The sequence below is a fragment of the Galleria mellonella genome, unplaced genomic scaffold (genome assembly GCF_026898425.1).
Source record: "Galleria mellonella isolate WM207_F2 unplaced genomic scaffold, CSIRO_AGI_GalMel_v1 utg13706, whole genome shotgun sequence".
Classification (NCBI taxonomy): domain Eukaryota; kingdom Metazoa; phylum Arthropoda; class Insecta; order Lepidoptera; family Pyralidae; genus Galleria; species Galleria mellonella.
The window spans coordinates 66,041-78,473 of NW_026441992.1; the positions used below are offsets into that span (position 1 = coordinate 66,041).

A 12,433-nucleotide genomic window follows, 5' to 3' on the forward strand; every position below is an offset into this window, starting at 1 on the left:
ACCATACCGCATGACGAGAACCTCGTGAAAGCCGAAACCGAGAAGAAGAGAAAATATCTCGACCTGGCTCACGAGGTGACCGAAATGTGGGGGTGACATCTACCGAAATCATCCCAATCGTTATGTCGGTGAACGGTCTTATCCCAACCAGTCTGGAACAACATCTCAGACGGTTGGGATTCCGAGGCGGCTCACTCCCGGGAAAGATGCAGAAAGCGGTGCTCTTAGATTCTGCCCGCATTGTACGCCGGTTTCTCTCCCTGGGGCCCTGAACCCCGGCCGACTGTGCTTCTGCCGGGGGTTAGTTGCCATCTCCTCTCCTTAAGAGGGGAGATGAGAATTTTAGTGAAATTTAAAAAATAATAATGACGTAGCAACAGGTACTTGGTTTTGTGTAATGAGGTCCCGAGTTCGATTCTCGGTCGTAAAATTGATTCGAGGTCGTCTATTTATCTAGTTGAAGATCACCTTACAGTTTTATTTTATTTTATTTGGGAAACATTAATTTCTTATTACACTTAGTATATACTTACAAATAACATACAAATTAGTGAAGTTTTCATAAGTAAATAGAACATATTTAGCATTGAATAGACAGATATAGCAAATACCCACTCAATAGTAAAAAGTAAGACATTATAGCAAAGATTTTTTTTACAACTTAGAATGGCAAACAAGCTGTCGACCCACCTGATGGAAAGTGGTAACCGTCGCCTATAAATATGAGCAGTACCATGGATATAACAGAATATAGTGTTTCGATCACGATACCCCCCATGCGTTGCCATTCCTGAGGACTCAGGTGTTATTCCTCTGTACCCAGTAAATTCACTGCCATATCCCACCCTTCAAACGGAAACACAGCCATGCAAACACAACTGCTTCACGGTTGCAACACGAATGGGATAGAGGTGCCCATGAAACGACTTTTGTACAGTCTCCCTCTGGTAAGGGATCTGGCAAGAGATAAGGAATTTAAGCAACTATAAATACATAATTGTATGTATCTAATTGTTATAGTAAGTAGTTTTATAAATTATATGTATTTGATATTTTTATGCACTACAGGTTTTTGTATTTTATGCACGAAAAATTAATTTAAATATTAATTCACTCTCGCGCCGCCTGCCCATTTCTATCTGTTCTCCTTTAACCAAAGGTTGTCTGTAAGAGATCGCCCTAGCGATAACACCGCCTCTTGTACCTTTATGTGTATATTTCAATCTGTATTTATGTTACTGTATTTCACTCGAATTATTCACTTGTCATTGTATATTTTTATTTATGGTGCAATAAAGAGTTAAATAAATAAATAATTACATAATTAGGTATAGATAACTTGTCTAAGATATTTCCTGTAGGTTATAGTTTAATAGATCTATACTAGTTAATTTACTATTATACTCGTAATTATTGCAAGATTTGAACGAAAATGTATTACCAGTATATTTCGTTTTAATATTGGTTTATTGCTCGTTTTATGAATAGTAAAGAAATTAAAAACCTTTTTAAATTGCTGTAATTACTTTATTATTAATCATTAATACGTATAGAGAGACATTTACAGTCTAGCCTGGATCCAGGAGAGGAAGGAGGTAACGCGGGCGAAACCGGACGGGAAGCCGCGCTGGCAGCCGGAGGCCGAGCCGAACGACACCACACCGACCTGCGGGAGAAACCATAAGTCGAGGTTATATATTTCACGTTTTATCAAGTCCATAGATACCTAATATTTCCTCTAAATGGAAAGGGATTGTTAGTAATGGGGAGGTTAGTCCCCATTGCTATCAATATACACTATCGAGACGACCTCCACACAGTTCCTCCTAGAAATCATCGTGATTTATTTATCGTTGAATTCGTTACAATGTGCCAACTGACCTGCCTTTTCATCCTCACCAATCATCCCTCACCGGTGCCAGCTAGCGTAACATATACCGATAGCGCAAGCGGGGTTACCATTCTATTATCATCCGGAGTTTGCTTAAGTTCCGATTGATACCAGGGTCATATCAGCAAAATTGCGACAATGTCTGTTCTAGTGAAAGACTATATAAAAGTCTTCTGCTGTGAGCACAACTGCGCCTGTATGATAGCCATGCATGTTTCATTACACGATCTTATGAAGACAATTGTAGATAGTTGATCATCATATCATCCTCATATCAGCTTTTAACCGTTCACTGCTAAACAATAGCCTCCCCTTGGGGAGATTTTCCAGTAGTTTCCACGCTTGGCAGCCTAATTAGCAACCGCAGTTAGGTTTTGGAGATGTTTTAAAAGGGTGCTGCTGCTCACCGCTCGCCCTCTCTTCGTCATCTCTTACAACACCCATGGGAAAAGAAGGGATGATCTATTCTCTGCGGAGACCGCACAGCGAAGACAATTGATCATAAAAAATATTATGACAATTCTTTGTTATTATTAGTATTCGAATTTCAGAGCCAACTTACAAAAGCTGATTCATTCGCTAACATAATAGCCGCTGATTATGATGCAATCTTGGCAGACATTGCTGATTACTTTGTTCATATACTATTAGTTTTTAGAATAGATAAATTTATTATTAATAATTCTGACTGATTTATCGGAACTAATCACATATCTTTAAGATTAACGGAATTAGTTTCGAACTAGATAAGGTCTTATGCGTGAGAATCTTTTTCAAATGTGTACAAATATAGACTGAAATGACAATGAACTGTTCCAAATTCGTTGGAACAGTGAGAGGCAAAAGCGTCCAACCAACTGTCAGTCACATATATCTCGAGCAACCCCAATTACTAGAACTAATGACACAGAGCAAAAGAATTTAAAAGTAAACAAAATCGAAGGTACAGACCAGAGTGCGCTGGTTGTTGACCCAGAGCCACAGAGGGCCGCCGGAGTCACCACTGCAGATGTTGCGTCCGCCGGCGCCGCTCACACAGAGCGTGGAGCTGACCACAACGTTGCTACCGTAGGTGGAGGCGCACACCGCGTTGGTGATGATCTGCAGCTGCACTTGACTCAAGATCTGGTTGTTGGAGATTCCACTGCCTGAAATTGTTAATAAAAAGAGTATGATGCTAGTAAAATGAAAATTAAAATGAATACGAATCCAAAAATTTCATTATTGTTATTTGCCAATATTAAAGAACTTACTGTCGGAGGTGCGTCCGAAGCCAGCAGCCCAAGCCCAGTTACCAGCCAGGTTGACATTGCCCAGACCAGTGGGCAGCCTCACGGGCTGGATGTTGTCTGTCAACACAAGGATTGCATTTAAATTTCTGTACACGATCACAACAATTATCGATGTAGGTAAATTAATATCTTATGTTTTGGTCACATTAGAAGGATATCGGCACTGCCTTTCCCCCATTATTAAGGATAGTATTGTATAACAATGCTAAATTGTGAAGTTAGCTCTTTATATAATGATGACAGCTAACAAATACTAACTGGTATAGGTGACCCAGCTGAGGCCGATGATGGCGATGTCGTTGTTCAGGTTGTTGGGGTTGTAGTTGGCGTGTACGGCGACGGAGGAGGAGGTGATACGGGTACCGCCGGAGAACAGGCGGAGGGAGCCCAGCACGATGGTCAACTGTCTCGCGTTCTGACGGCCGTCGAACCAGCAGTGGGCGGCGGTGACTGCTCTGGTGTTGGAGAGGAGAGAGGAACCGCACACAGAGGTACCACCAGATTGTAGAGTGATCAACAATCCACCCTAAACATAAAGAAATAAGTAAGACTTTTCTTTTGATTCTAAAGCTATTATTCTGACAAGGCGAATGTAGATTGTCGACTAAATTATTAGCTAATTATTAGTTAAAATTAAAGTTTTCAATGCGGTGGTATTTTTTTAATGTTTGTTGCCACATAAATTAGATTTTTGGATTTTTTTTTATATGAAAGGATACTTTTAAAAATTTCCATAGTACTACTATGGAAATTTGGTCAAAGTCGGTTTAATAGTTCAGTTTTTAAATAATAATAACTGGCTTTTTAAATCAATATAATTGATATTGCCACAACGGAAGTGGGTTTTTCGTGGGACATAATTCTAATTATTTTGTCATGCTAAGCTTCACTCTTCGTATGCAGGCCTAATTTTGTTACAAATGAATGTCATTCTATGCATTAATATACAGTTCCATCAGTGAATACTTAAATAAAAAAAAAAAGTAGAAAATAAGGCCAACGTTTCTGATTTGAAAATTTTGAATAGTTTTCAAGATTGACCTCAAGATTGGGAATGCCATAATAAATAAAAAAGTGAAAAATATTAGAACTACTTCGAAAATCTCAGAATATGAAGGCAGTCATAAAATATGTGAGTACTCACCAAGTGAGGGTGGTTGCCGAGAGCCGCGGCGGAACCGCCGACGATCCTGGATCCATCGAAGTCAGCAGCCTCCTCGCTCCTCTTGATGGCGGCCGCCAGAGGGATGCCCACGTTCTCGTGGTAGTAGAGCCCGATCGGCTCCTCGGCCAGCACCGAGCCCACCAGCGCGATCAGCAGCAGGAGTTTCATTGTTGCACACGGAACTAAGTGATGATAATAATCGGCTCTACTGTCGACCTTTATATATACCAGTTCAAATCATCAATCTTGTCTTAATCAATGAGATTAACATTTTTAAAGATTCATTTAGATATTCTGTCAGATTATCAGCGTCGTGCAGATTAAATATAGCGATCGATAAAAAAAGTTCTTGGAATTTATACGAAGCAGCGGTTTTGAATGTATAATGTCTGCCATCCAATATCAGAAATATGAGTTGAGATGACTTATGTGAAATTATGAAAAAATGAATGCATAAAATTTAACAGAGATTGTTTAGAATACAAATTAAATTGTGCTATTAAGCAAAATATTAATTTAGAAATTTAGAAAAGTGCTATATTCACACATGTTACATAGGGAGTTCCACAGGGATCAATATTGGGACTCTTCTTATTCATTTGTAATATAGCAAAGCTACTAACTACGAGTTTACATATATTTTAAATTCACTGTAGAGATTAACGTGACGCGATTACAGGAAAATAGTACCTGCATACTTCATTTTTAAAGTTCCATACCTCCAAAGGTAAAAACGAAACCCTCATGTCTTTTTTTTATGCAACTTAGAATGGCAAACAGGCTGACGGCCCACCTGATGGTAAGTGGTAACCGTCACCTATACACATGAGCAGTACCATGGACATAACAGAGTATACTGCTTCGCCCATGATAACGCCCATGCGTTGTCATTCTTGAGGATTCAGGTGTTATTCCTCTGTACTCTGTAAATTCACGCCATATCCCATCCTTTATACCGAAACATAGCCATGCAAACATAACTGCTTCACAGTAGAAACACGAATGTGACAGAGATACCCAAGCAATCGACTTTTGTACAAAGTCTCCCTCTGGTAATGTAATAAGCTCATGTCTATAGGCGACGGTTACCACTTTCCATCAGGTGGGCCGTCAGCTTGTTTATTTTAAATTAAATGTACAAAGGTGAGTATAACTCTTCATGAGTTCTCTTCCAGCAAATATAGAAAGGAAAGAACGATCAATCGATCAAACTTAGCACGGGAGGCTCGAGTTTTGTCATTTTACAACCAAAGTTTTTAAAATAAAAAATATTCGGTTTAACTGGTAGGAAAAGAATACGTGAGTTCCCGGTATAGGATAGGCTACCTCTTCCTTTCTCGTGGGTGTAGTAAGAGGCGACTAAGGGAGCGCGAGGGATGGGCAGCAGCGTCCTTCTTAACACACCATCAACGGCTAACTGCAGTTACGAATCCGCCTACCAAGCGTGGCAACAACTGGGAAAACTCCCTTAATGAGGGAGGAGTATAATGATGATGAAAAAAATGCCAATGATTTAGATGACATCCTGTATGTGTTCATTTGATACAGCCTGTATAAATATAGGTGTGTCATAATTGATAAGATTATCAGTCTAGTTATGTATGTGGCTTAATGATATAATATGTCATTGTTGCATTGGATTACTAGCTAGCTGATCCGACCCAGCTTTACACGGGTGCCTACAGATAAGACTCTACATACTAGTCATCAGCCGTGACTTCCTGCACGTGTCACATGTACGCCATATGTATTACAATTTTATATAAGTGTCTCATCTTGTGCTGCGCGACTGTGGAACAGGCTACCTGCTGACATACGGTATAGTCCCTCCATTACTTCCTTCAAGAAAAGATTGAAATCTTATATATATATATATATATATATATATATATATATATATATATATATATATATTTTTTTTTTTGATGAGTGAAAATGGTATGGTAACCCCGCCTGCGCTAACGGGATACGCTGACGGAGCACCAGTGAAGGATGATAGATGAGAATGAAAACAGGCCAGTTAGCCCATCATGATGAATTCATCAGGAATTAACCATGATAGTTTACAGGGGGAACCGCGAGGAGGTCGGCTTGGTTGGGTATATTGCTAGCAATGGGATTCTCAGTCTCCATTACTAACAATCTCTTCCCCCTATTATATATATTATACATATGTATAATAATTTATTTATTTATAATTTGTGTATGTTTGTTTTATTTACATTATTTTTACTTGTACCTTTCCTACACTAGGTTACCCGCCAATTAATTATTTTCTCTAACTGCACTGGGTTGGCTAGAAGAGATCTGGCTTTTAGAGATAAGCCCTCCCTTGCTAACAAGTTGTTAAACTAACCGCTGTATCTTTTGTTCAAGTGCTACAAACAATATATATAAATGTCACACATTTAAATAAATCGCCATCTATGACGTGAGTTATAAAGAATCAGGCGACCAGCATCTGGAACAACCCAAAGTACCCACCTCCGAACTAAACAGAAAAATTTGTAAGCCACGAAGATGGTAAGCAAGCATACAGCTTGCCTGATGGTAGACAATCACTGTGTGCTATATAATAGACATTATTATTCTGATTTCTATTAATTTTTTAACGATTTTTACATACAAATGCACAACAGGAATTTTGTGAATTTACTACATATAATATGTCTTCTCTGACAATTGTTTCAACTTCATCTTGTAATCTTCAGGGGGCGTATGGCGATTTGCGTCACAGCGTCTCACCTCGCACTGAGGGTCGCAGCTCGCAGAGCTAGTGAAGACTTCAAATCCTCATCATTTCAGCCATTATCCGTCCACTGCGTTTGTCCGAAGACTTCAATGCGAGTTACGAAAACAGTACCTAAGTTTATAAAATTCCCGTTGTGCATGTATTTTCTACCTTCCATTGCACTTTATAAATCCCTATTCAGATTCAGCAGTATTGAAAAAAAGCGTTTCATATAAAATTTTATTTATCTTCACAAAATCACCATAGGGAAATTTTGTATAAAAGTCCTTTGCTTGGATACCTCTGTCCCATTCGTGTTTCTATTGTGAAGTAGTTGTGTTTGCATGACTGTTTCGGTTTGAAGGGTGGAATAGGACAGTGAATTTACGGGGTGCAGAGGAATCACATCTGAGTCCTCAGGAAAAGGCAACGCATAGGGGGTATCATGGGCTAAAAAGTATACTCTGCTATGTCCATGATACTGCTCATGTCTATAGGCGACGGTTACCACTTTCCATCAGGTTGGGTGTCAGATTGTTTGCCATTCTAAGTTGCATTAAAAAAATTAACATGACACTATATATATATGAGTTATTTCTTTGGGTCCTCGCCAAAACAGAGGTAACCAAGCAAACGATTTTTGTACAAAACTTCTCTCTGGTGGCATTACATATAACGACGGTACACAAATGAAAAACATTCTTTAAATTTCTATAGTTTAATAACGACAGATACATTCACAATTTCTCTTGGATCCAGGACAGGAAGGACGTGACCCGGACAAATCCTATAGGTGCTGTGCTAGGTGATAGTCAGACGCCGAGAAGAACGACGCAACACCGATCCGAGGAGACAAGAATTTATCTTTAGATGTTTACTTCTCTATATAGTTTAGAGCAAACTCGCTTCTCGCCGTCTGTACGCTTAGATCTTTTAAACTACGCAACGGATTTTAATGCTGCTTTTATCAATAGATAGAGTGATTCAAAAGGAAGGTTTATACGTATATTTTATACGTTTATATTTTGTTTTTTTTTTCCTATTTAAGAGCTGCGCTCTTGTCGGTTGAGTTTTTGCCACTCACTACGATGTTCAGCGAGTCTCTTTAACTCTTGATACGACACGACACCATAGTGCGCTGTCGTCCATTCCACAGCCACATCGGACCACCGGAATCACCGTCGCACGTGCTACTGTTGAAAATATCACTGCCCACGCAGAGGGTGGAGTCGGTGACGACATCGGCGCCGTAGGTGGCGGCGCACGCGGAGTTGGTGGTAACTTGCAGTTGCAGGTGGCGCAGGTGCCGGCGGGCGGTGATGTCATGGACTGAGGACACAGTAACACATTTATACTGACCACGCACAACCATTCTTTGGAATCAACTTCCAGCGGCAGTATTTCCGAACCGATACGACAACATAACCTTCAAGAAAAGAGTATATTCCTTTTTAAAAGGCCGGCAGCACACCTGCAATGCCGCTGGTGTTGTAGGTGATCATGGGCGGCGGTAGTCACTTACCATCAGGTGAGCCGCATGCTCGTTTGCCCCCTGTGTTGTAAAAAAAAATATATGCAGTTTTATTAGAAGCCCAATAAAGTGGGCTTACAAAGAACAAAAAATTTATCAAATACATAACTAATAACAAAAAAATTACTGTATGTTTTTTTTTTAACTGATGTAATGAAGTATTGTTGTTAATGGATGATAATGGAATGGTTCCTGCCTGCGCTAACACTGTCTGATATACGCTGGCGGGGTACTAGTGATGAATTACAGACTAGAATGAAAAGGCAGGTCAGTTAGTCTATTGTGATGGATAACTTGAGATTTTACTACTTAGATAGATTACACCTACTTTAGATTGTATATACAATTAAAAAATATATTAGTTTTCAAGCTTAACATTCAGAAATACAACTGCGAAAACCGTATCAATTTCGTGCAACAGTAACGCTGTCACAAACTTTGGCTTCTATTGCCCCAATACCTACATCAAATCATTTTTCTTAAATATATAGACTACTATATCAGGAACATTCCCTTTGTGCTTCTTTTCAAAATAGTTTTAATAGCGAAGTATACTTGTTAACGTTAATTAATGTTATGCAGCAATCCTTAATATGACCTTGATATCTGTTAAATAAATTATATTACTGACCAAAGTCCTAAAGTAAAGCTGTAACATGGCCGCAAAATTTGGGATGCAAGACCATTTATCATTTGTTTTTTATCTGTATACTGTTAAACACAGATCCCTCACTGGCTATCGTATCGTCCTGATCCTAATCTACCAACATTCTTTGACATTGCAAGAAATCAGTGGATACAAGTGGCTCGAGGTCGGGGAAGGCTTACATTCAGTAGTGGGCAGTTAACAGCTGTTATAATGGTAGTAATGTTGATTATTACTCCAATTGGTTGTTGCATTCTTAATGGTAAATAAATTGAAAACACTTTTTAGACCGCTGTAATTACTTTAATGTTTAATCAATAAAATGAATAGCATAAATAGGCGGACACATTTACAATCTAGCTTGGATCCAGGACAGGAAGGACGTGACACGGGCGAAACCGGCGGGGAAGCCACGCTGGCAACCGGACGCCGAGCCGAACGACACCACACCGATCTGTGGAAGGACAAAAAAATTAACGTCATATTTTTCTTACATAGAAAACTAAGATTTTCGAGAGTTTATTCGAGTTTCTAAAATAGCATTTGTGTTAGTTAAAGCTGTGGATTAGTAATAAGAATTTATTATTTAAAAACAATCACAAATTTCTTGGTACACTGGACAAGCAGATGGTTCATTTAATAATATTGACTTAATTTTCATAAAGTTTTTAGAAAAGATTAATCATTTATTAAAAACAAAAGTTGGTCTAATGATTAAATCTTAAAACAGACATTGGCCAAACCCACCCAGTGGAATCAACAAAGTTGAGCAAAAAGGATTTGTAACGGTAACAGCTGCTTTTATTGTAGTTTCTTCTTAACAGATAACTTTCCAAATTACAATGTAAAGTCACAAAAAATTCCAATTTAAAAGAATTCTTGTATCTACTTAAATAAAGTTTTTCAAAAATGCAAAAAGTGAGAAGACTCGACTCTATGTAACTGAAACAGGATGAAGGAAGGGTATACAGACCAGTGTGCGCTCGTTGTTGTTCCACAGCCACAGAGGACCGCCAGAGTCACCGCCGCAGGTGCTGCGTCCGCCAGCGCCGCTCACACACAGCGTGGAGCTGACCACGACGCTGGTGCCGTAGGTGGAGGCGCACACCGCGTTGGTGATGACCTGCAGCTGCACGTGGCTCAAGAACTGGTTGTTGGAGATTCCAGTGCCTGAAAATAATCGATAAAGTGTAAAGTTTTTGCATAATAATATAAACTACCTTTCAAAATGGTATTAAAAGGCATAAAAAATAAGCTAACTTGTAGTTCAGTAATCTAAACTTATCAAGTTTAAAAGATTTGTAATGGATATTCAGGAAACTTAATTCTTTGATATTAGTACATAATTTGAAATATGTCCTTACTGTCAGATGTGCGTCCGAAACCAGCCGCCCAAGCCCAACTGCCTACGAAGTTGTTGTTGGTCAAGCCAGTGGGCAGCCTGACCGGTTGGATGTTGTCTGTGAGCAAATATCATTATTTTAAACTCTAAATACTGGCAATAGAATAAAAGAAATCATTTCGGTAATTAATCTGTAGATAAAGTTATACTCTCTTTTAATTTCATTCAAGAATTACAATGAATAGAAAATAAAGGCCAAATTATTGGACAAAATCCTCTTCTTTTTGTATTTCTAAATTAAGAGCTCACTGTACGAATGAGTAGTTTTACCGGAATTGAACTTTTAAACTGTTAATGTTATTTTTTTAAAGGAACTACCTGTATATTATGATGTAGTGTACTCGAATCCGAACAATAGTTAGGTTAATATAATTGTTATTTGCTAACAAATACTAACTGCTGTAGGTAACCCAGCTCAGGTTGATGATGGCGATGTCGTTGTTCAAGTTGTTGGGACTGTAGTTGGCGTGAACGGAGACGGAGGAGGTTGTGATGCGGGTACCGCCGGAGAACAGGCGGAGGGAGCCCAGCACGATGGTCAACTGTCTCGCGTTCTGACGGCCGTCGAACCAGCAGTGGGCGGCGGTGACTGCTCTGGTGTTGGAGAGGAGAGAGGAACCGCACACAGAGGTACCGCCGGATTGCAGAGTGATCAATAATCCACCCTATAAATTAGAAAATAAGTCTTTTGGTTACATTTTAATTTAATCAAAAGTACCTGTACTTTTTGTTACAGAATTTACACGAAGATATAAATTAATTGACATATTTAATTCTTTTTTATTACGGTCAATTAAGAGTATATTTCCATTGACAAATTGAAATTTATATATTTTTATAAAAGTTAAAATGGGAAAATATCTAATAGCCCATCTGATGAAAAACGATTGCCTTACTAACTTAACTAAACCATGAATATTACTGAATAAACGATGACGCCCATAGTAGCTCTCATATTTTTCGCTTCCTGAGAACTAAGGATAATGCCTCTGTACCGAGATGATAGAGTCACAAATACCCGATTATATCTTTACATATTATTGACAATTTACATCATATACTAAATATTGTAGTCATGTATGTCTTTAGGTTCTTGTAAACTATTGGATACACTCTAGTCAAATTATTAACTTGTAATATTAATTGAAAAAAGACCAAATATTGGAGTTTTATTACGAGCCAATAAGACTCGGTTTAAAAAGTGAAAATCATACCAACACCTCAGGAATCTGTGAGCACTCACCAAGTGAGGGTGGTCGCCGAGGGATGCGGCCGATCCGCCGACGATCCTGGATCCATCGAAGTCGCCCGCCTCCTCGCTCCTCTTGATGGCGGCCGCCAGAGGGATGCCCACGTTCTCGTGGTAGTAGAGCCCGATCGGCTCCTCGGCCAGCACCGAGCCCACCAGCGCGACCAGCAGCAGGAGTTTCATTTTTGCACACAAAATAGTACGAGTTTGATAACAGCCGTGTCCATGATGGTTATTTATATATACTAATTTAGGATATCAATCTTTGTTTAATCACTTGGATTAACATTTTACGTTTAATTTAGATACATTGTCAGGTTATCAGCGCATTTAGATTAGACATATATGTCGTCTGATTAAATTAGTGCATCCATAAATTTTCATTGTCTTACAAATTTCCAAATTGTTTAAAAATAGACCATCGCCTACAGATATAAGCAGTACTATGGATATATCAGGATATACTGATGCTTACGGTACAATTCCTAAGGACTAAGGTATTATGCCTTAGTATTTTGTAGTTTCC

General features: G+C 38.9%; 2 protein-coding genes across 2 annotated transcripts; both read right to left on the bottom strand.

The window, feature by feature from the left end:
* Nucleotides 1-1,505: 1,505 nt before the first annotated feature.
* Nucleotides 1,506-4,531, bottom strand: LOC113519300 (collagenase-like). Its single transcript, XM_052903253.1, has 5 exons — nucleotides 4,328-4,531; nucleotides 3,442-3,709; nucleotides 3,145-3,240; nucleotides 2,843-3,039; nucleotides 1,506-1,666 (listed from the first exon to the last, which is right to left on the bottom strand). Exons 1-5 carry the CDS (start codon nucleotides 4,514-4,516, stop codon nucleotides 1,562-1,564), a joined length of 855 nt encoding a protein of 284 aa, XP_052759213.1. The 5' UTR covers nucleotides 4,517-4,531; the 3' UTR covers nucleotides 1,506-1,561.
* Nucleotides 4,532-9,537: 5,006 nt separating this feature from the next.
* LOC128202550 (collagenase-like) lies at nucleotides 9,538-12,117 on the bottom strand. Its single transcript, XM_052903254.1, has 5 exons — nucleotides 11,902-12,117; nucleotides 11,056-11,323; nucleotides 10,621-10,716; nucleotides 10,230-10,426; nucleotides 9,538-9,710 (listed from the first exon to the last, which is right to left on the bottom strand). Exons 1-5 carry the CDS (start codon nucleotides 12,088-12,090, stop codon nucleotides 9,606-9,608), a joined length of 855 nt encoding a protein of 284 aa, XP_052759214.1. The 5' UTR covers nucleotides 12,091-12,117; the 3' UTR covers nucleotides 9,538-9,605.
* Nucleotides 12,118-12,433: the final 316 nt, after the last annotated feature.